This window comes from Crocodylus porosus, unplaced genomic scaffold (assembly GCF_001723895.1).
Source record: "Crocodylus porosus isolate Cpor-Errol unplaced genomic scaffold, CroPor_comp1, whole genome shotgun sequence".
Lineage (NCBI taxonomy): Eukaryota > Metazoa > Chordata > Crocodylia > Crocodylidae > Crocodylus > Crocodylus porosus.
The window spans coordinates 2,229,045-2,253,664 of NW_017728946.1; the positions used below are offsets into that span (position 1 = coordinate 2,229,045).

The 24,620-nt window shown below is 44.1% G+C and overlaps 1 protein-coding gene across 5 annotated transcripts in view; it reads left to right on the forward strand.

The window, feature by feature from the left end:
* Nucleotides 1-24,076, forward strand: part of RALGAPB (Ral GTPase activating protein non-catalytic beta subunit) — a 191,889-nt gene extending 167,813 nt beyond the window's left edge. For all 5 annotated transcript variants that reach the window (XM_019550734.1, XM_019550735.1, XM_019550736.1 and 2 more), the window contains 4 exons: nt 7,994-8,102; nt 8,339-8,417; nt 10,450-10,598; nt 23,263-24,076. In XM_019550734.1, coding sequence (XP_019406279.1) covers nt 7,994-8,102; nt 8,339-8,417; nt 10,450-10,598; nt 23,263-23,456 — 531 coding nt within the window. In that variant the 3' untranslated portion in view covers nt 23,457-24,076. The remainder of the gene's footprint in view (nt 1-7,993; nt 8,103-8,338; nt 8,418-10,449; nt 10,599-23,262) is intronic.
* The last annotated feature ends 544 nt before the right edge of the window (nt 24,077-24,620 follow it).

The following is a 24,620-nucleotide window of genomic DNA, read 5'->3' on the forward strand; positions in this document are numbered from 1 at the left end:
GAGTCCAGCAGGAAAAATAATGCAGCAGGGCAACCAGCATGGATCTGTAGCAGGTATATCATGCGTGACCAATCTGGTTTCATTTTATGACAGGGTTACAAAATGCTTAGATGCAGGAGTACAGGTGGATGTAGTTTTCTTGGATTTTAGCAAGGCTTTCGATACAGTATCTCAGACCATTCTCATAAATAAATTAAGGGGCTGTGACATAGCTGTTTACACAGTCTAATGGGTAGCAAATTGGCTTAGCAGTCGCACCCGGAGAGTGGTAGTAGACGGGTCTGTATCGACCTGGAAGGATGTGGGTAGTGGGGTCCCACAGCATTCAGTCCTTGGACCTGTACTCTTCAATATCTTCACCAGTGACCCTAGGATGTGGGTAGTGGGGTCGTGCAACGTTCAGTCCTTGGACCTGTACTCTTCAATATCTTCACCAGTGACCTACATGTGGGTGTGAAGTGTACTCTGGCCAAGTTTGTGGATGATACTAAATTGTGGGGTGAATTGTACACTTCATAGTATCATAGTACTTAGGGTTGGAAGGGACCTAAATAGATCATCAGGTCTTACCCCAGATAATCAGATCCGACCTCTGGAGGGTGGCGAATGATTGCAGGCAGGCCTGGACAGGTTAGAAATGTGGGCAGTACACAATAGGATGCAGTACAACAAAGACAAGTGCAGAGTGCTGCACCTAGGGTGCAGAAATATCCAGCACACCTACTGGCTAGGAAGTGACCCACTCAGCAGCACAGAAGCGGAAAGGGGTCTCTGAGTCATAGTGGACTCCAAGATGAACATGAGTCTTTAGTGTGACGAAATAATCAGCAAAGCTAACCTCACTTAATCATGCATCAGCAGATGCATGACAAATAGAACCAAGGAAGTGATGTTTCCTCTCTATGTGGCATGGGTGAGACCGCAATTGGAGTACTGTGTCCAGTTTTGGGTGCTGTACTTCAAGAAGGATGTTGATAGACTTGAGAAAGTCCAGAGGAGGGCCACTTGTATGGTTAGGGGCTTACAGGACAAGCCCTATGGGGAGAGACTGAAGGACCTGGACCTCTTCAGTCCCCACAAGAGAAGGCTGAGAGGTGATCTTGTGGCCGCCTACAAATTCATTAGGGGGATGCAGCAAGGGATCAGAGATGCTCTGTTCACCAGGGCACCTCTTGGGGTAACAAGGAACAATGGTCACAAACTGACAGCAGATTTAGGCTAGATATCAGGAAAAACTTCTTCATGGTAAGGGTGGCCAAAATTTGAAATGGGCTTCCAAGGGAGGTGGTGCTTTCCCCTACCTTGCGGGTCTTTAAGAGAAGGCTGGATAGGCATCTGGCTTGGGTCATCTGACCCCAGCACTCTTTCCTGCCTAGGCAGGGGGTCACACTCAATGATATGTTGAGGTCCCTTTCGACCCTAGCATCTATGAATCTAAGTGCAAAGTCCTATACTTAGGATGGAACTATCCTGAGTACAGGCTGAGGACTGATTTGGCAGCCACAGCTCTGCAGAAAAGGATCTGGGGGGTACAGTAGACAATAAGCTAAATATGACCCAACAGTGTGCCCTTGTTACAAAGAAGGCCAATGGTATACTGGTTTGCATTAGTAGGAGTGTTGTCAGGAGACTGAGGGAAGTGATTCTTCCCCTCTATTCAGCATTGGCAAGGCCACATCTGGAGTACTGTGTCCAGTTTTGGGCCTCCCATTACAGAAAGGATGTGGACAAATTGGGAGGTCCAACAGAAGGCAACAAAAATGGTTAGGGGTTGGGGCACATAATTTATAAGGAAAGGCTGAGGGAACTGGGCTTATTTAGTCTGTGGAAGAGAAGACTATCGGGGGATTTAATAATAGCCTTCCACTACCTGAAGGGTGGTTCCAGAGAGGGTGGAGCTAGACTGTTCTCAGTGGTGGCAGGTGGCAGAACGAGGAGCAGAGATCAAGTTACAGCAGAGGAAGTTTAGGTTGGATATCAGGAAAAACCTTCTCATGAGAAAGATAGTAAAGCACCAGAGCAGGTTATCCAGAGAGGTCGTGGAGTTCCTATCCTTGGCGGTTTTTAAGACTTGGGTGGACAGAGTTTTGGCTGGGATGATATAGGTGGAGATGATCCTGCTTTGAGTAGGTGTTTGGACTAGATGTCCTCCTGAGGGCCCTTCCAACCCTGACTTTCTGTGATTCTATGATTCTAAGAATGTCAAGATTCTTCTGAATTACAGACTGGAAAGCTGGGCTGGAGCTAACAGGATGAAGGTCAGTGCAGACAAATGCAAGTTGCTACACCTTGGGAAGAACATTAAAAGACACGACTAAAAAGTAGGTGACATATGGCTGCATGGCAACACTGTGGAGAAGAATCTGCGTATCTTGCTAGATCACAAACTCCATATGAATCTGCAGTGTAATGTAGCAGCACAAAAGGCAGATGTGGCTTTGAGATCCATCAATACAAAGATTAGGTGCGGAGTGGGCTGGGCTGGGTTGCACTCTGGGAGGCTAACTCCAGCCACCCACAGCCAGGCTGCACTCCAGGAGGCTACCCCAGCCACAGCCTGACTCCACCCACCCCATAGAGCACAGTGGAGTGGAGGCTTTGGGTGGGCTGCAGCCACCCTAAAATTCCCCATAGCCTCTGCCATCAGCCCCTCCTCCATCCGGGTGCATGTGCCCACCACCATGCCCTGCTGCTGCTTGCCCAACCGGGGCAAAGCTGCGGCTTGTGTAGGAAGTATGGGAAGGCTGGGCGAGCAGCAGGAGGGCATAACACCCACTCCCAGTGCCTTCTGCCGCCCGTCCAGAGTACAGCCCAGCTCAGCCTGCCCCGCACAGATCTGGGGGTACACACCCGCTCCAATGACCTCCTGGACTGGCGGCGCACAGTGGCAGGATCCCCTCTCCCCCACTCCTGCATTCCCCTGCCCCAGCTAGGCAGCTTGTCCCAGCCCCAGCCCAATCCCTCCCCCCTCTACCCACTACAACAGACTTACCAGCTGGAGGCAGCTGTGTGCAGTGTGGTGAGGACTGCTGCCTGTTTAGTCTATGGCCGAACTGTCAAATCCAAATTGGCTGAATCGAATTGGGACAGTGATTCGAATCACTGTCTTTCCGAATCGGCCAAATCCAAATCTGAAGTGAATACTTATAGTTTGCACAGGCCTAGCTTATACTGACGTATGTTTTATGTAATTGTGACAAGTTCAGGCCTCGGGTAGCTGTGTCACCCCCTGGTGGGCACATAATTCCTCCCCCGGCTCTAACTGTGGAGGACCCTCACTTTCTCACTCATCCTTGGATGTTATTTTAGCATGAAGAAGACGGCCTGAGAGTCTTTGAGCAAGCCTGCCATTGTTCTTGTGTTGGGGTTCAGCCTTCTCAGCTTCTGCCCTTTTTCTCTTTGTGGGCCCTCTAGCTCTAGTCCACTGACTGAACCGAGTTTCGGGGTTCCCAGCTTCCTGCCTGACCTTTCAAGGCCTTTGTCTCTGCCCCCTCTGGCCTCAGTCTTCACCCTTCTTGGGTCTCTTCCAGGCTCCCTGGCTTCCAAGCTCTGCCTTTCTTAGTCTCCCATGCCTTCTGGCCCTGAACTCTGCCCTGCTCTGGGATCACCCCTCTCAGGCACTCTGCCATGCTTCCCCCACTTAGGTGTGCTCTGGTATGGCCTGTCTTGGGCATGCTCAATGTGCCCTCTCTAAGCACTATGGGATTGCCCCCCTTGGGCATGTTTGATTTGCCCTCTCTAGGCACTATAGGATTGCCCATTTTGGGACTTCCCCTGGGACCTCCAAGTAACCCCTCACAGTTCCCTACAAACCACTGGCTTTTTCTGTCAGTATCTAGTTCCCTTTGGGTACCAGACCCTCCTGGTCCCTGTGGCAGGAAGCCGCCTTTGTTTCTCCCCAAAATCTCTGTGCTGTGATAATTTGATTAGGATGGGCCCAGCAGAGAAGACACACCCTTACCCTGTCTCTTTAGGTAACCTGAGCTGGCTACATTCCTGGGGGAGCAGGGAAACCTGCTCCCTCTGCCTACGTGACTGGTATCAGCTACCTGGGTGAGGGGCTTCTACCTGGTGGGCTAGAGTCTGCCTGGCAACTAGTGATGTATTTCCAATTGGTTGGCTGACAGCCAACCAGAGCTGGCCTCCACTGGACCAGGTGAATGAGGTCACAGGGACTATATAAGTTAAGACTGCCCAGAAGGAGGGAGCAGCAGCCATGTGGAGGACTCAAATTTAGAGAGGAGCTTTACCATCTGAAACTGGCTCTCTCCCCCATAACTCAGGAGCTAGGAACGGCCTGCTTCCAGAGAGAATGTCCAACAGCCTCTGGAGGATGCTTGTGAGTATCTAATCAAATCGCGAGTAGCTTATGTAGCTGGCAGTAACTCAGATGCGTGATCAAAAAGCTAACTCAGCCAAACTGTTTTGCTCTATGAGATTTCTGTGATATTGCTTAGTCTTGTACCCTACTTTCACCATACCCCTGTAATCAATAAAGTTCTCCTTTGTGACCGGTGTGGGAGACTTATTGAGGGGTGGGTCTAAATTATGCGTAAGAGACCCCTTAGGTCTGTGGACTAAGGAAGACTTTCCTTTTTGGCCCCCGACTTGGGGAAGTGCCCCAAGTGCCTGTACTGGGTCAAGTACCCATAGGACTATTAGGCTTGTGTTTCCCCGAGTCCCTTCTCGGGGTGGTGGCAGCTACGTTACCCCCAGGCTAGCGAGTGTGCTCCAGGAAGGGGGTCAGCCAGATGTGAGGCACCCCTAGGGAGGCACTTGGAGCCTGGAGGGTGGTTGAGTGCAGGGAGGTGGGGGGCTCAATGAAGGAGCGCCCCCTACTGGCTCGCCACAGTCCCCACCCCCAGGCACCAGAGAAAACTCCAGGTATCTAGTCCCTGCTGGGCACTGGACCAAACTGAAATCAAAACAAGAAGCCCTTCTGGCTATAAAACTACAACCCTAACCCTGGGCTTTAATCAGCTGCTAGCCCTTGGCTTCCCTAGCTGTCTCCAGGCCTAGCCCACTCCCCATCTGGCTCACAGCTATAGGCACCTCTGCAGAGCTTTTCCCTATTCAGGTTCCACAGCCAGGCTACCCTATATCCCTCAGGCCCTGCCCCTTTTCTAGTCAGCTGACTTCTCTAGGGTTGCTTGTAGGTGCCTTCTAATTAATCTCATTTTCTACCTGTCATGGCAGCCCAGATGCAGCTATGCCCTGCCTTACCCACATGGTTGTGATTGGGCTCTTTCCCTCTTAGTGGCAGGGAGCCAAGGCTCTCTGTTACAGTAATGTAAATTATAATGCTTCTGCCAGGCCCCAGTTAGAAGGGCTGGGTTCAAATTTAGAGGTGTAACATCAACCATTGGAAAAGAAGTTTGGTTGGCAGTAAAAAAAAAAAAAAAAAAAAAGAATCACATTAAAAATTATTTCATTGGAAACCCTGCTTGACTGGAGCGATGGGTTTACACCATGCTGCTTCCCCACTCCCCTCTCCCTCAAGCGTTGGCTGTCTCACCCCCATACCTAGATTTCCCAGTGTACCCTGCACCATATTGCCCCTTCCCTGCCACCCCCCCTGCTGCCACCGTACCCCTACTCCCCTAATCCTAACAGATCCCCAGAGAACCTTACCTGTATCCCAGCAGTATTACAGGCAGCCCAGGATGCAGCAGCAGCAGCACATGGCTGAAAGAAAGTTCCCTGAAGGGTGCTGTACTCCCTCTCTGGCACCAGCTGCCACTCCTGTTCTCTGCCTATTGTAACTTTAATCAAGCAGTAACTGCTTAGTGCTTTTATTGACAACTAAAGTTTTTTTTTTTATGGACTTGACTAATAACCATTTTTAACACTTTTTTTGTTTTTTTGTTTTTTTTTTTACTGACAGTCTGTATATTTAATGACAGTTGGTAGTCCTGGTCAACTTTGTATGGACTGGGATTTTTTGCTGTCCTCTGTAATGGGGGATCCTTGTATCTCTTGAACATATCTTAATAAACCTCATAGCTGCAAGGCATTGGCCACTGTAGGCCCCCTGCTTTACATGTGACAGATTATGCCATGTGGGTTTGTCAGGTTTGACTATGTGGTTTTACTAATATGTCCCCAAAGCATCCTATTAGTTATATGGATGATTCTGCATGTGTTGAGGGGGAGAGGGGTAGGGAGGAGAGGGGTTGGACTAGAACTCTGCAGGCCCTTTCCTGCCCTTCTGTTCTATGATTCTGTTTAGCAGATTGTACATTTATTCAGTTGCTGAATATGTCTCTCTCAAAAAATGGTAATAAATAGCTGACAAATAGAAGCTGAACCATATGTCCCTCTTGCAATCATGGAAGTGATGGATCATATTGCAGCAGGAATGTGGCAAGTTTAGGAAGGCAAAATTGCTAGTTGAAGTAGACTGGTCTGTTACCAAGCCCACTGCATTAGCCTGCTCTGCTTTGTTATTGCATGATTACCCAATATATGTAGTTTACTGCCTTCTCTCCTTTCCTTTTTGATCCCATTGTTAATATGCAGCCATACTAGCAGCTGTTCTAGGTGTGATAAAAACTGAGCCTCCCCTTCTTTTTTTCCTGGTATGTATGTCTCTTCACGCATCTGATGATGTGAGCTCTCTGCTGACAAAAGCTTAAGTTATACAACTCCTAATTTAAGAAGTCTATAATATGCAAATCTACCCTGCTTTCTGCAGATTCCAGGGTACTGTTACCCTGTTTACATTTCAGTATCTGCCTTCAGCAATAAAAAAGCTTGCTACTTGTAACATTAAAACAAGTTTGTTAAGGAAGTATCATGATGGACATACCTCCCTTGGAAGACACCAGCTCCTCTGAGTGAAGGATTTTTTTGAACATGTCAACTTATATTTTGTTTGCTTATAACATTCATTAAAACAAAATCTCAGTTCTAACTTCAGGAGCAGTAAGAGAGAGTTTTTAGTGGTCGTTAAGGGCCTAATTGCTTTTTCTACCTTTGAACAGTTTGTGCCTTTGAAAATCTCATCCACAGTCTCATACAGGCCTGTGCACAGACTAATTTGAAATGTTAAAATACAACTATTTGATAAACCAAGATAGATCTGAAACTTTTTAGCAGGTTAGAAATATTATTGTATCAATAATTTGCTGCCTTAGTCCCTTTCATTAATGGGCATTAAAATCTGTTTAAAACATTACATCTTGTATTGTTTCTTTGAGAAAATGCCCTGTATCTAACCCTAATTAAGTGGAAAAAATGAAATTACAAGTGAATAACAGAACTAATGTAAAAACACTAAAAGAACCATTTTGATTCTTGTTCCTTTATGCATAATATTGGGTGAATGGTTCTGTAAGTACAATAGGTTTTGATGGCTTTTAGCTGCTATTCATATTGCTATTATATTGCTGTTCCTGTAAAAGGAGATGTATCTGCTAAATGTGTTCCAGGTGTAAGGTCAGAGTCTACCTTCAGTTATTTACAGCTACGTGAGTGTTTTCTTTGGAGCCAAACAGGTGCCATTGAGAGCAGAATCATTGACTTCTGCATGAACCAAAAAGAATTGTAATCCACTTTCAATCTTAAGGAGTCATTGAGAAAATAAAGACAGCATGCCTTATGATCATTTTAAGACTTTTGGGGGCTTGGAAGATAGTAGTATAGGCTTCCACAGTAACACAGGAGTACCCTATTATACTCACACATACTAATAAAGAACGTAATTGGTCAAGCTTGGACAACAGCAATAAAATAAGCAGGAACAAGTATTCATCAGGTTTTAATTTTAGCCTACCAAGTTAAAAAAAATAAAAGTTAACTGTGATACAGAAACCCAATTGCTGCTCATATCAACATAAATCTACTATACTGCAGCAACATAGGCAACAGCTCCATATTTTGCCAAGGGGGAGTTTCTGTTTGGTGACTGAAAATCTTAGAATGGTTGCTTGTTAAATGTCATTGGAATTTGATTTATTTTACTGAAGCTGCTCTGCTCTTCTGTTCAAAATAGCTCAGTCCTACTTCCAGATCAAAGAAGGTTCCTCAGGGCCGGACCATTCCACCAATGGGACCTGAAACCAAGGTGTATGTGGTCTGGGTTGAACGTTATGATGATATAGGTGTGTAGGACTTCTGTTTTATCATTAATTAATGTAATAGTGGGGCCAACAACTAAGCTGTATCTGAAATGTTTTATTTTTTTAACTGAGTTCTGTTTATTGTTAGACAAATGCTAGATTCTGATTGATCAGTGTTGTTTGTATTTAAATGATCTAAAATGTGTTATTTTTACTTTGTATAAACAATTAGGAGTAAATAGTTAAGAGCATTTTACACATCCTTTTTTTTTTTCCAGAAAACTTTCCCCTCTCTGATTTGGTTCCTGAGACCAGCACTGGTGTAGAAACTACAGCAAATAGTAGTACTTCCCTAAGGTCAGTTTTTAAATTTCTTTTCTTTCAGTCAACAGGCAGTGCAGCAATTTAAGAAAACTTCCACTCAGGGACATGAATGTTCTTTGGTTTCTCAAAGACAGTTGTACCTGAACAGTATCACAGATGGGGTCTTGTTAAGCATGATACAGTAGATTTTTGCAGCAGATATTTGTCTGGGCACTAATGAAAGGACTTTTGCATTTGTAGGGTTAGAACATGCATCTGAAAAGTAGAAAATGTGGTGTTCTCTTCCTGGTTCTGTAACCAGCTGCTGACCCTCTGTCTTCTCCTGTTCATTTTTTAATAAGATGGTTTAATGCTGCATTCACTTGTAGCGCTTTGAGATCCTGTGATAGAAGTATATAAATGTATTAATGATCCCTCCCTCTTTAGGTACAGATCTCAAACACTGGAAATCTACCCACCACATCCTCATGTTCCTTTCCAGAGATATCTTGAAACTAATCTTCCAACATGCTACACAATATTAGTGTGGCAGAAGGCAGGGCACCTTTAATTTAGTAAAATTCAGAAAGGCTTAAGATTTCATAAGCAACAGCTTCCTTTCTCAGATGCTGTGGCTGGACCTGCAAGGAGCAGACGTTTCAAATAGAAAGCAGTAATTTAAATACAAAGGATAGGGAAGGGGGGAGGAAAGGAGAGAAAGCAATGCTGAAAGAGGTAAAGGTGGTAAAGCAGTAAAAGCATAGGAACATGAAGGTAGAAAAAGCTAGCTTAGGTAATGGATAATCCGTAGTCTCTGTTTAGACCATGCTTAACACATTCCATTCTGTGGATAACTTCTTGTTATACAATTCTGCATTCAGGTTGGCTTTTACAGTCTTGTTTAAGAACAGCTGCACTAAATCAATGATAGAATATCCAGGGATTTACATGTCCTTTTTGGAATTGCTGTCAGATCACTGTTATTCAGAAGGGCACTGTGAGCAGATGTTATATTGGATATTTGTAGAGGAGCAGGTGAATGAACCCTGAATGTTATAATCTGTTTTGTTTGGTCTAGTGATGATGTGGTCTGTGTTGATGAGGAGGCACATTTAGCATCTGGGTCTGTTGCAAGGCCTCGTGCCTTGGCGAAAATAGAAGTCTGTTGCTGAAAAGATGTCATTTGAAGTTGGGAAGACTGCCTGTAAGCCAGGCATAGGTGACGCTTGCCTCCTAAGGTGGAGGGGGTGCTCAGCAACCACCTGGTGGCGGTGGCAGGGGCATGATGGTGGCGGTGGCAGGGGCATGATGGTGGCAAGCAGGGACTGCCCACAGTCCCCCATGGCTGGATGCCAACTCTGGAAGTGCTGGTGGCATTTCTTGGGGGGGGAGGGGAGAGCCACCGGTGCTCCACCTGTCCCTTTTGCCCATCACCAAACCAAGAGTGCTCGCTCTGAGGTGGGGCATCAGCTCTCTGAAGGGGTGTGCATACATCCCTGTGCACCCCCTACACGTTGCCTGTGAAGCCAGGACAGGCTTGTTCCCCCATAAGTCTGTCTTGAGATGGTCATTGTTTTCCAGGGGGGAATTGGAGGTCATTAATCATGTTTACAAAGTGTTCAAGCTGATGACTATAGGTGATGAGAGATTCTGTTTTCCCTGTCGCGTTTAGTATTGTAACAGGTCAGAGTGAAGTCTATTCTAGATCCCTAAGATGGTGCACTTACAATGAAAGCTGGTGGTGTAGAGATAGCTGTGTAGTCCCTCCTTCCTTTCCTCCATCCTTCTTTATCCTTTGTATTTAAATTACTGCCTTCTGTTTATCCTTTCAGGTCCATTAATAGCATCTGATGAAGTAAGCTGTTGCTTATGAAAGCTTATGCCTCTGAGTTTATAAGGTGCCACTCAATCCTGCCTTCTGCCTGAAATTAAACTAAAACAGTTAATTACTTCTCTGAACTTGAATATGGTTAGCCATAGAACAAAAAGAAAGCATTGTTTAAAAAAAACTTGAGGAGCTACCCAAAAAAGTTTTCTTAAAATACTATTTATTTCTCATTTTAACACTGGAATTTCATTCCTTTAGATCTGCAAGCCCTGAAAAGGAGGTTCCTGTGATTTTTATCCATCCTTTAAACACTGGGTTATTCAGAATAAAAGTGCAAGGAGCTACTGGGAAATTCAACATGGTCATTCCACTGGTGGATGGAATGATTGTTAGTAGGAGAGCTCTTGGTAAGTTATTTTATTCAGACAGTTGTGAATTAAAACCTAGTAGAGGCTTTTTATGACTGTTCAATAATTAATATGTTCCTGTCCAGTAGTTATGAGGCACTTTTGACTTGGGAATAGCTCTGCAGTATGTATGGCTCAGAGCAGGTAGGTGGAATACACAAGCAGGTTTTCTTCCTCTGCTTCTTCAGCAAACAAATGTTGCTACATTTTGTTAAACTAAAATTAACAAATTCTTTATTTTTATATTTTTAATGGCTTGGAAATTTTTCAGTTATACTTCTTATTTGCATTTAAATGAAGTGACAGAAGCAAGGTGGGTGGGAAGCAAATCGGAGAACAGGTAGCTGATCAGAAAAGGGAGTAGGTGGATAAGACAAATGAACAGGGATGGGGCAAAAGATTCAATCAGAAACATGGACTTCATGTTGATAACACACTGACATCTGAGGCAGAAATTTAGCTGTCTACAAAGTAACTCTGGGTATGGACACTAAGGGTACACATTAAAAGCATTTCAAATTCCCTTTTGATGAAGTACTTTTAATTTGTACCATGTCAGAAGTGTATAAATGAACTGCCCTCTCCCAGCTAAATGTTCTCAAGTTTTGCTGACGCCCTGCTCTTGACCATGATTTCCTGGAGTATTCTGAGGCCAACAGAGTGGATACTTCAGAGCCTTAGGGGTATTAGACCCCGGTCTTTTAGCCTGTTTCCTTTAGTCACTGTAGTCTCTTTAGTCGTCTTTGTTTGCCATTATAATATTACTATTTTTCATATTATAACAATAACATATAAGCTAATGAAAATACAATTAGAAAGCAAAACTAAAGTTTTACAAAACAGATAATTAACTATACATACTATAAATTTAGTAAAGACTAGGGGAAAGGGGGAGCTAGACATTACATGCAACAAACTAACAAATATACATTTAAAGGATACCAAGCTACAAGCAAATCACCTTTATAAACTTAACAGATGATTTATATTGCACCATATTTCTTCATATTGATTCCAGTTATGCCTATTTGCATATGTAATCTTTTCCATTAATGCAGCCTACATATAAGGTCTTTTAACCATTCCAAGAATGAAGGTACACTGGGAGTTTTCCACTGCCACCATGTTCATTTTAAATTTCTTAGAATTTCTTCATATGATAAGCCAAAAGCTATTAATTTTAGGACAAAAGAATAAAATATAATTTAGAGACCCAGTCTGGTTTCCACATCTCCTCCAGCAATAGTCATCCAAGGCTAGCCCTGCTTTAAATAACCTTTCTGGGGGTCCAATAAAACCTATTTAATGTGAAACAGTTTTTAAAAGCAATGAATCAGATGTTTTACAAAGTGATTTCCAGATACTAATCCATTTCTCAACTGTTAGCAATATCTGTAAATCCTTTTCCCATTTACCTTTAATAATAATATCTGCTGTATATAATAATTTCCTAAACCATTTGTATGTATTACCAACAAAGTGAGATTAATCCATGGAGTACAACGCATCTTTCCAAATTTGTATGTCATAAATTATTCCATATACTAGCCAATTGCCTGTCAGGAATGATTGGGGGGGGCAGGGACAAAGCGCTGCCAGCCACCACCTCCCCGGAGCGGTTGGGGGCGTAGGGGGGGAAGCTTGCTCCCCCATCCCCTCTGTCCCCTTTGGCCAACACTCCCATACTGCCACTGCCTCCTGTTCTGTAGCTGCTGCCTCCAGGGAGAGGGAGGCGGAGGCCAGTGCTGCTGGCTTCGCCTCCCCGCTCCATTCCCTCTGTCCCTGTCATCATGGCAGCACTCTGCTGCACCACCACCACTGCCTCCTGTCTGGAACACTCTTGGAGTAATCTGGTTGTTTCAGTCAGAATTGTGATTGGCTGCTGAGACAACCAATCAGAGTGCGAATAAAATGTTATGGACAGACGGACAGAATAAGACTTTTATTATAGTAGAATTCCCATGAAGTTCAATATCATTTTATTTATATGCTTAAAACAGATAGAGGTACTTTCAAGGGCAATAACCTGAGTATATAATTAATCCTGGGACACTCCATTCTTTTTATTTCTATTCTTCCTATTAATGATATAGGGCATGTTTTCCATCCTTCCATATCTTTTTTTTAATATTAGTTAAGATATCATCAATATTTATTTGCACCATATTGTAAAGACTAGAGCATACCCACATGCCTAAATAGTTTATTACCTTACAGTTCCTTAGCTGAGAATGGAAAAATTTGGATGGATCTTGTCTCTTTGACACATTCATGTAAGAGAATTTATCCCAATTGATCCCGAGGCCTGATAACTGTCCAAATGACTCAAACAGAGCAAATGTGAGTTAATGAATTACCTGGGCTTTTCAATAGAAGAAAGATATCTGCATATAGATTGATTTTATACATTTGATCAAGAATCTTGATCCCCTCAATGTAACTTGATTGCCTAATAGCTGAGCTAGAGGCTCCAATGCTAAATTGAATAAGAGTGGAGAAATAGGACATCCCTGACATGTGCCCCCTTCCAAACAGAATAAAGTTGATATCACATCATTAGTAGACACTGCTGTGAGAAGAGACCTATATAAAATTGATATCCAATTTATAAATGTCTCACCAAAACCAATTTTTTGGTAAAATTAAGAGCAGATATTTAGAATTCAACCCTGTCAAATGCCTTTTTAGCATCTAGTGAGAAAAGGGCTGAGTCAGATAGATGACACTGCTGAAGCATGTGTAGTAGTAACTTGCCTGTACCATCTGAGGCCAACCTGCCCTTCATAAAACCTATCAAATCAGCAAGTATCAAGGATGGAATCACGTTACTAAGTCTTAGAACTAATAATTTTGTGAGAATCTTATAATCAGAATTCAATAATGAGATTGGGCAGTAGTTTCTACATGATAATCCTTTCTTTCCCTTCTTTAATAGTAAAGTAAAGGTGTTCTTATTTCTCTAGACAATTTCCATTATAAAATATTTCCTTGTTATATATTAAATAATAATGGTGCTAGACTTCTTAGGAAAGTTTTATAAAATTGAGATGGAATATCACCAGGCTAATTCTCACAGGGTATTTCATATAATATTTGACATCTGATCTATGAACCACTTGCCTTAATTTATTAAAGGCTGCTCTTTTCTTGTTCAGGTCTTTTGTGGAATCAGGAAATAGTCAATTTTATGTTCATTAAATACAACCTATCCCATCTTCTTAGCTGAAGACAAAAGATTAGCCTTGTCAGAGAATCTCAGGAGCTTAAATATAACTGGCCTGGGCTCAAGCCCATTCTGGTTAGGATTTGATCCTGTGCAATGAGCTTATTTGATCTCAGGTGGAGGTAATGGCAGATCTTGTTTCAGGATTTCTGGCAGGACGTGTTGTAGGAAACCAATCATATTTGCTCCCTCACAGCCCTCTAGAATCCCAGTTAATCTTAATTTTTTCTACAAGAGTGATTCTCCAGTTCATCTTGTTGTTTTAATATATAGAACTTTAATTTAAGAACAGCATTCTCTTTTTTAATCTCCATAATATCGTTGTTCTTATTCACATCACTTTCTAGAATTACGATGTGTACTTTTATCTCACCAATGTCTGCAGAAAGCCTGTGTATATCCTGGGAAATTTCCTCTAGTTTCTGTGACAAAAACTGCCTCACAGAGATGACCTCCTGAGACACCAGGACCTGAGGATTTCACTCGCATCACTGGCCTGCATGGGAGATCCAGGCCCTGTCCTCTTCATACACTTAAATTTATTTACAAAACTTGCCAGTGCCTCTGCTTCCCCCCGCCCCTCCAACTTCACTGAGGAAAAAAATCACCTTGATGTTGACATGATGTGAAATAAGCATGAAGAGTTGAGGAGCTCAGAGCTTAGGCAGCCATTTAGTAACGTGGTACCATGTGACCCTCCCCCCCGTCCCACAGTCACCAGACTTGTTAGGAGGGTGGGTCATTCACATCCATTGCAGAGAATTGCTGTCTTTCATCCCTTCCCCTTATACCCTCTAAATGTACCTTGTGGTCCATTTATAAAGCAGGGCTGGAAGGGACTTCAGGAGGCCATCTAGTCCAGACCCCCCTCCCTTTTCATCACACAGCATCTGATGAAGTGAGCTTCAGCTTACAAAAGCTTGTGCTATATAATAGCTATAGCTATTTTGGTTAGTCTATAAGGTAGAAATCTATCCTTCCTAATTACATCTCTAGGATCATCCACCTTCAGACCATCACATAAAAATGTTGGTCTAACCTAGTCCTAAAATTATATAATTAACCCTATTGCACAACTACAAGGCACAATGCCAAAAACCATCAACAGCATTCTCACCTGCCACAGTTAAAGAGTGGGGGATGAGGACTGTAAGTGTCCCACCACTGAAGAGGATGTTAAAATGCTTTTGAGAGATGCAGGAGGGCCATATCCCCTGCTACAGATGAAGGCAAAAATTTATGGGATCATAAAATTTCTTCATGATCCCATCAGTCTGATCTTGAGTGGAAGGGTAAGACCTTCTAACCATGAACCTGAGTTTTAGTCCCAGTAGGACCCAGTCAAAATCCCCAGCCTTGGCTGCAGCCAACACTCAGTGCTTCTGAGGAGAGCAAAAAAACAAAACAAAAAAACCCCAAACACTGACAACTGTAGCAACAGGTGGCAAAAAAAAAATCCTTTCTGGCCTCATGTGGCAACCAGCAAAGAAGCATACGAAATACTAAACACTTTTAATTCCGCTCTGCTTCCTGGAAACAGCAAGAAGAACTCCACATATCTCTCCCTCTAACTGGAGAGACAGAACTCCCCTTTTTTGTATCCCCTCCATAAACCCCCCTCAGCTGCTTTAATTTTCTTTCACAGCTAAGTCTCACAGCAGAGTTTTGACCTATTTGGCTATGCCTTCCTTCTTGTTCAAGCACCTTTTCCAGTTGGTGTGCCATGGCAGCTCATGATTCAATTATGATTCAATGACCCTTCCTTAAGCTATGTTCTGTACTCTTAATCTGAGAGCCACATGCCCAAAGAGTTTTATAAATAAGACTTCATAAAGGCAAAAACCTTCACCTTCAGACCATTTACCACCACCTCTGAGCCAGGGAAACCAGCATGGAGTCTAAGGGAGCAGATGGAGCTACGGATCTAAGGGGCATAGCAGTAACGGCAACTTTCTTTGAGATCTGCATCAAGCTGGTTCTGTCACTCCAGAGGCATTCCACCAACATGAAGGTGTTCATGAATGTGGTGGAGATGTGGTGGCAATTGCTGTTTGGAAGCTAGCAACCCACAATAGCCTCCAGTCTGCTGTCATTTAACTTGGCTTGGACAAATCCATGACAGGATTAAACCTTTCAAGATGCATTTCACCATCAAGAAGATGCACGACACAAAGCATTCTCAGACTTTCCAGTCTACAAGAGGTCACACCCAGATTTGTCTCTTTGAGGTTTCCAATTACTTTGGCATGCATATTCCCAGCACGCCTGGGCCTTAAGTACACCAACCAGAAAAGGGTACTTTTCCAGCATGCCACAGAGCAGTACAGAACACTCAGACTGATTTGCAAATGTGACTGTCAGGCAATTGGACAAGGTCTGTGATGTCAGAGTCTTCGGGAACTCCTGCTTTCCCTAATATAAGGGGCGTTACCTGTAACACTCCCAGCTAAAAGAAGCGACTATTTCTTCCTGTTACCCTGATACCCAGCTAAGACCCATGTTGGACACCAATATGCCAGGAAGGAGTTGTTTGACTAGTGGAAGTACAGCTGACAACTGATTGTGGAATATACCTTTGGGTTCTTCAGGGCATGGTGACCCCAGCACCTGATGCTGCATGGTGGTCAGGCTGCCCTATTGTGTTTTCCAGTCTCTCTCACCTACCATCTGTCACCTGCTACACCTCAATGTTAATGTATTTATGTGGGAGTCTGCCTGTAGAGGTCAGAGTAGGCACTTCCTTGGTATCTTCCTTCTTGGTCACGTCCTCAAATTTTGCTCCCCCAAACTCTAGTCCTTGGGGCTTCTCCACTTCTAAACTCTACAAGGTGTGCTTCCTCTTTAAGACAGCCCCCAGGGCTTCTCTACCTTCTCAGAGAATTGGGGTCATATATATCCGAAAGGTGAACCCATGGCCCTAATTATGCCTTAGAGCAGTGGTCTCCAGCCTTTTTAAATAGGAGATCAACTTTGGCATTTAAAAGCAATCCAAGATCTACAGTGCACAGCCGCTGCCACCCCCACCACTCTGTTCCCCTCCTCTGCCCAGCAGGTAAATCTGTGGGGAAGGAAGTGGGAGGGAGGTACAGATCAAGGCAGATGGAGAAAAAATTGTTTGGGGGAGTGCCACCCCAGCAGGGATGTCCCACCTGGCCAGGGCCCAGCTCAACTTACCCCTGCTCCTGCCTTTGCGGCACTGTCCCTTACCATGGGGGCCTCAATCTAGCCCCCACCCCGTCCCTCCCACACACACTGACCTGCTGGTCTGGGGCGTGCATGTGTATACTCAGCCCCTCAATCCCAGCCTCGGATCAACTCCAAGAACCTCCGAGATCTACCATGAGATCAAGATCCACTGGTTGACGACCACTGCCTTATAGGCTATAATCATGGCCTTCAGCCACTCCCGTAGTCACACTTATACCTTACAAATATTACTTGATGGCAATGTGGTGGGGCCCCCGGCCCCAAAGCAGCAAATGTGGCCTCTTGGGTCTCAAACTCTTATTTTGGCTTTGGCCTTCTTGGCTTTGGCCCTGTTCCTCCGGCTGAGACCCTCAGATCTACTGCCTTGGACGTCAGCTTCAGGGTGTTAGCCCCTCACATTGCTGCCCACAGCAGGTCCCAAAACATAGAGGGCCCCCCTGTCACCCTGCTCCATGCCCTCCAAACCTCCCCCATATACACAACCCACTCCCAGTCACAGCATAACCTCCAAACCCCCCTCCAGCTATAACACAAAGCCTAAACAACCTAGTTGCAACTCAGTCTCAAAACCCATCTTAGGTCTCTAGCAGCTGCCATGCTTCTACCCTAAGGAGCTGGATTATGCCCTTAGTCTCCAGGGTACCTCCGTTGTTTTCTGGCAGCCAGCTTTGTCCACAGCTCCTCACCCTGCGGCCTGCAAGTGTAGACTGCTTACCCCAGCCCAGAGGCTGAGCTTGTATGCAGCCAATCCCTGCTTCCTTCTAGCCACCTGACTGCAGCCTTAATTCAATTCAATTTATTAAGGATTCTGGCTGAAAGCCATGCTCCCAAAAACAACATAATGAACATACAACCGTAATATAAATTTAAGCAAAAATAACAGAAATGCAAATATAATAATAAAATAGGGCCAACCATTATAAAGGCATTATTCCTACTCCTAAAGTTAACATAATCAATTACAAATATGGTGATAAATCAGATCATGAATCTATAAAAATGGTGTGCATAGGTCCACAATTGATACAGTAAAAAACAAATATAGTGATAAAGTTTATCAGTCATATCAACAGTAAAGGATGTTTAGCTCTGATCGCTTTAGCATGACTGCTGCCTTTGAAGATGGGCCCAGCAGTTTCTGCTCAACCTAGTGATTGCTTTGATTCCCCTGCCCTGCAGTGAGCTGTGTTCTGCAAGGCCAGGTTCACTGTATCTCGGTGGGCAAGGATGGGTCTCTGAGGGCTCAGTATAAGTCTGTTTTTGAGTTTAGCTGCTTAGCAGTCTCAGGCTTCAAGGTCTGGGTGTCTCTTGCTGCTGGCTGTTGCAGAGCTCTGCCTCTGCAGGTCACAAAAGTTTTATTCCCCTGTAGACCCTGCTCTTCCCTCGTGCTCCCTCTCCCTGTAGAGTTGACAGGGTCAGGGTTCCCTGTTACAGGCTAGAGGGAACATCTTCCTGGAGGCCTGGAGAGTGAGGTCTCAGAGGTTTGCCAGCCTCTACAAAACTGCAGAGATTAAGCCTGTTTAGAACCACAGCCTTCAGGGTGTTCTCATGAGGCAGACGCTGGTGAACTGTTTTCAGTGTTGCCAGGCTGTGGGGTGGATGAAGGGCACTTCAGCATAAATTCTAAGCTAAGTTGACAAATAATCTATTTTTGTTGGAGAAAAAAAAGTTTTTTCTTAAAAATCGTATATTCAGAGTATGTTCTCCATTGACCCTTGAGAAAAATAAGTGGCCTCATGGGGGGAGAGTGAGGTGGAGATGGTGTCTTAACTTGTTGGGAGGAGGGTATAGAGACATGCTCTGAAACTGGGTGCTTAGGCTTGTCCTGCAAGGCCAGTTTACTGCATCTCCGTGGGTGGGGAAGGGTCTTTGATGGTTCAATACAAGTCTGTTTATAAGCTTGATTTCAGGTTTGTGGGGGGAGGGATTTCAAGGAAATTACAGTTAAATGGATATATGTCTTTATAGGCCAACCCTTAGATTGTACCACTTTCTAAAACTTAGGAGTTATATTTTCTTTTCTCTGCTGAGTTTCTTTGCAGTGCAGCAGTGTGTAAGGCTCTTCCAGAAGCTAACTATGACTTTCCAATACTTTGGCAAGTTCCAGTATGTTTGAGAGCACCTTGTAGGGGCTGCTCTGACAGTCTCCAAAGAACAAAGTTAATGTGTCTACACGTTCATTAATGTGCTTTAGGTAATGTCCACTAAATTCTAGTATCTCCATTGTGAAGTACTAGAAAAATGCACGTTAGCTTATTTTAATGCACATTAACAAAAGAGCATTTTTTGTGCTGCTTTAAAATAGGCTGATTTGCATTAAAGCACACATGTAGATGTGCCCTGTGTCATCTAAGGATAGGAATATGAATGCATACCTCAAATGCTCCTCTCTGTTCCAAGTAGGTCTCCTCTTCCCATGTTGCAGGATTCCTCAGTTAAGAGAAGGCAATCAGTCCTCCATATCATTCTGCTTCTAAAAACTGAGACGAAAGTTATACTACATGTGCCTAGAAGAAAAACATGACCAAGTCCCTAAAAAACACAATTACATTGGGAAAACTGAGCTTTTACCAGTATACTGTGCTTAATTTCTGGGTGTTTTTTTTTCTGTTGGTACCCAGTATAACTGTATCCATATGAAGACTGTTTTTCTCCTATATATTTCTATAAAGTGTTGCTTGTGTAGATCTACCTGAATTCTAAGCATCCAAGGGTGTTCTATTGATCTACTACTATTATACTTTATGCTGCCATGTAACAGCTAAAATTGATTGCTGTTTCCCAGATAACTCCAAGGTAGGGGAAGAGCCAAGGTGATGTATTAACCCCCTTGGGACTGAGAAAGCAGGGAAAGACAGATGCTTCATCGCTAGAGAGGATTGTGGTCTGACTCCAGCTAATCAAGGGATGGCCAAGATGTGTGCTCAGTGCAGCCTGTATATTCAGCCAAGGGAGACCCCAAAGCACAATCACAGGGGCTAGGACAGAAATTACACATAAATCAGTATAAGTGATCAGAAACTAGTTCAAATCTGTAACAACCAAAGTTTCATAGTTTCTAGGGTTGGAAGGGACTTGAACAGATTATCAAGTCTGACCCCCTTCCCTCCACAGGAAGTGCTGGGATCATAATACCCCAGTCAGATATCTATCCATACTCCTCTTGAAGACCCCAAGGCAGGGAAGGGCACCACTTCCATTGGGAGCCCATTCCAGAGCCTGGCAGCCCTAACAGTAAAGTAATGCCTCCTGATATCAAGTCTGAACCTGCTGTCAATCAATTTGTGGCCATTATTCCTTGTTATCCCAGGTGGTGCCCAGGGAAACAAAGCCTCACCTATTTTCTGCTGGTCCCCCCTGGTGAGTTTATAGACAGCCACCAAATCCCCTCTCAGTCTTCTCTTGTGGAGGTTGAATAGATTCAAGCCCTTTAATCTATCTTTGTGGGACTTGACCTGCTGCCCCCTGACCATGTGAGTGGCCCTCCTTCGGACCCTCTCAAGGTTAGCCCCATCCCTCTTAAAGTGTGGCGCCCAGAACTGGACGCAACACTCTAACTGTGGCCTGACCAATGCTGCGTAGAGGGGAAGGATCACCTCCCTGGACCTGCATGTGATGCATCTGTAGATGCATGACAAGGTGCAGTTAGCCTTACTGACTGCTTCCTCACATTGGTGGCTTATGTCCACCATGGATTCAACAATGACTCCAAGATCCCTTTCTGCCACTGTGTTGTTGATAAGGGTGTTCTCCAGCCTATGGGTATGTTGTAGGTTCCTTCTCCCTAGATGTAGCACCTTGCACTTGTCTGCATTGAATTCCATTCTGTTCTCATCCGCCCACCTCTGTAACCTGTCTAGATCTAGCTGGATTCTGTCCCTTCCCTCCAGTGTGCCCACTTCTACCTTCATCTTTGTGTCATCAGCGAATTTGGACAGCGTGCTTTCCACTCCCCACCTCCAAGTCACTGATAAAGATGTTGAATAGCACAGTCCCAAGGACCAAGCCCTGGGGAACTCCACTGCCCATATCCCTCCAGGTCGAAAACAAGCCATCCACCACCACTCTGTGGGTGCAACTATCGAACCAATTTGCCACCCATCTGACTGTGTCGACATCAATGCCGCAGTTGCCTAGTTTTTTTTATGAGAATGGAGTGAGAAACAGTGCTTTAAGTCCAGGTAGACGACATCCGCCTCAACGCCCACATCCAAGACTTTGTGACCTGGTTGTAAAAGGAAACTAGTTTAGTCAGGCAGGATCTGCCCACAGTGAACCCAGGTTGGTTGCCCCTGAGCATTACCTCCCGTGCTGGGCCCCCGCAGATGTGTTCCTTGATAATTTTCACAAAGGTCTTCTCAAGGACCAAGGTGAGGCTAACTGGCCTTTAGTTACCCAGGTCCTCCTTTCTTCCCTTCTTGTAAATGGGAAGACACTAGCCCTTTTCCAGTCCTCTGGGACCTAGGCAGAGCACCGTGAGTGCTTATACAGCTGTGCCAGGGGCCCTGCTATGACCTCTGCCAATTCCCTCAGTACCCTCGAATGAAGAACATCCAGACCTGCTGATTTATAAACGTGTACCCCTCCAAGAGTTCCCTAACTAGATTGTCCCTGACTTCAGGCCTGGCATTGTGTCTCCTGAGCCTGTCCATAATCCTAGTGGGGGAGTTGTTGTGGTCCCTACTCAGAAATATGGAAGCAAAGAACTCTTGAAGAGTTCAGCTTTTTTCCTTTGCTGCAATCACCAGATTGCCAAGCCTGTCCTGTAGGAGCCCCATGTGACCTGGTGCTGCCTTCTTACTCTTTATGCATTTGAAAAAGGACTTTTTGTTATCCTTAATTCTGGTCACCAGCCCAAGTTACATCTCTGCCTTGGCTTTCCTAACCGCCTCCCTGCAATCATGAGCAACGGAGGTGTAATCCTTCTTGGTGATTTACCCCTAGCTTCCACTGATTGTATGCCACCTTTTTTGCCTTCAGGCCCTCCTGGATACCTTTACTGAGCCAAGGAGGCTTTATAGCACTCTTGCCCACTTTGGGTCGGATTGGGACTGACTCCCTCTGAGCTCGGAAGATCGTCTCCTTAAGGAACACCCACCTGTCCTGGACTCCCATCTCATTGAAGCTCTGAGTCCCCAGTGTCTCTCTTACTAATCTCCTTAGCTCATTGAAGTCGGCCCTCCTGAAATCAAGGACTTTTGCCTTACTGCTTGCTTTCACCACCCTGCAGCAGATGATGGTCACTGACGCCTAGGTGTTCGAACACCTGCAGATCCCTCACCAGGTCATCACCTCTGGCAAGGACCAAGTCCAGCAAGGCATTCTGTTCAGTGCACATAAACCGCTTTCAAAATTGCTGAAACTGGTTTAAGATAAACCTTAAGATAAACCTTCAGATCTCAGTGGTGACGCTTAGGGGATATATGGGGTGCACATGCACCCCCTAAGAGTACTGGTGCAGCCCTTGACCGGCCATGCTCACTGCTTAGGCAATGAGCAAGGGGGGCAGGTGGGAGCGGCAGTCAGTGGGATTGGCTGAGGGGGGACCCCCGTCTCCCCCCAGTCACTGACTGGTTGCTGGAGGAGCACATGCCCCCCCTGACTAAGGCAGTACCAGTCGCCCATGTCAGACTTAACTGATTTAGGTTAAATTGGTTTATTAAACATCTGTGCCAGATCCCTTTCAGATTCAAGTTAACTCTCGGTCCCCCAGAATCCCAGGATGCGTTGCACCTACTCTGCAAACTCCCCCTCACCGGGTGGATGAGCTAGCCATGGCTCAAGCTGTCTGCTCCAGCTGAGCAAGGAGGCGTGCTCTAGCACCCCCCTGGCTTCTGGCCTGGGCTACTGCAAGCATGTGGCTGCATTTCCAGAATCAAAAGTGAATGTCTTTTCACTTGCTTGTCGTTTCCATCTATCCAGCTTAGAATAACCTGCAAAGATTGAATTGATTCAGCCTCGGGCTTTTTGACTGTCTGTACTTAGCCTAAATTGTTAAACTGAAAATTTGCTTTTAAAATGAATGTATAACCACAAAGAGTTATTGCAGTTCTGTAATCACGTCACTGCATTAAGCCATTACTAACCACTTTTTAACAATAGGAGAGGAGCTGGGGATGTTTTACAATTTGGCTGTAAAGAGAATTGAAATGTCCTTCCTTTCTCTGGTAAAACAGCAAAGGGGAAATGGGACAAGATTTGTTTAAAATTAGTACCAACTCTTTTCTCTTTCAGGTTTCTTAGTGAGACAGACGGTAATAAACATTTGCCGAAGAAAGAGGCTGGAAAGTGATTCATACAACCCCCCACATGTCCGCCGAAAACAGAAAATAGCTGATATTGTCAATAAATACAGAAACAAGCAGCTTGAGCCAGAGTTTTATACTTCACTTTTCCTGGAGGTTGGGCTCAAGAACTGTAATCCCTAGATCAATATTCTTATCAGGACTATTAGATCAGAACTTGGTGGCTACAGTAACAAAAATGGATAAAAAAAAATTTTTTTTAAAAAGCTAAATGCAAAAAAAACCCCTCCCCTATGCCATTCGGAATAGAGGAAACCACATTCTAGCATGGAGTCAGCAAATACCATGTGAGAAGAATGAGAAACAGGCCTTACCCTTCAGTTTTCTTAGTGAATCCATATGTGTTCACAACTCCACATCCTCAGCTGAAGAGACCAAAATTATATTGCTTTCACTATTTAAGACCTTTTTGAGTAAGACAAAAAAATACAGCAAATGTGCAGCTCTGACAGCTTTTCACGTTCAGAGAGGGGAAAAAAGACATTATAGGCTCAGAAACAAACAGCTAGAAAGTCATACCTCACTCTCTGCTTCTGGAGATTTGGTTCAAGAACTAATACTGAGACTAGTTTCTTTCTTTCAAGACAGAGCAATCTAAAATGTAGTAGCTGGGTGTTAAATTAACCTACCTACCCTCAACCACTTGCTCCTTTCCAGTTTTCCTGAATAGTGGAAACATCACCTCTTACCCCTATTATCTAATCTAGCCTAATATGAGGCAGAAACAATTGATACCTCATCTCACAAAAAGCCCATAATCCAAATACAAACTTCTGTTTCTGCATGTGATAGCAGAAAATAAACACAGCTAGCCTAAGACTGGAATGAAAGACACCTGAATACATCTATAGTTTAAAGACAAACTAACTGCATCTCCCCTTCCAGCTTCCTATGAAGTCAGGAGCCTGTCTCCAGAACTTTCAGCTTCCACCAGGATTTAAGTAGAAATTTTAAAAATTCCTCCAAAAATGATCTGTCCATAACCATTTACTTCATGTGATAGAAGGAAGTCAGGGAAAGTAGTTTAAAAACAGGTCATGAATTCAAAGTTGAAGAGTTATGATACCATAATTGCCTCTCAATAAATTTCAGAATTACTTTTGGTGTTGGAAATTATTCACTTATATACAGTTTATTTTTTTTCCCAGGCATAAACAATACCTGAGGTAACTTGATTTTTAAGAATTTTTAAATAAATAACTGAGTTTTCTTGAGGTCATCTATACACAAAGCTTAGATATTCAGGTCTGTTGCAAAATATTCTTTATTTAAATATGGTTTGATTAT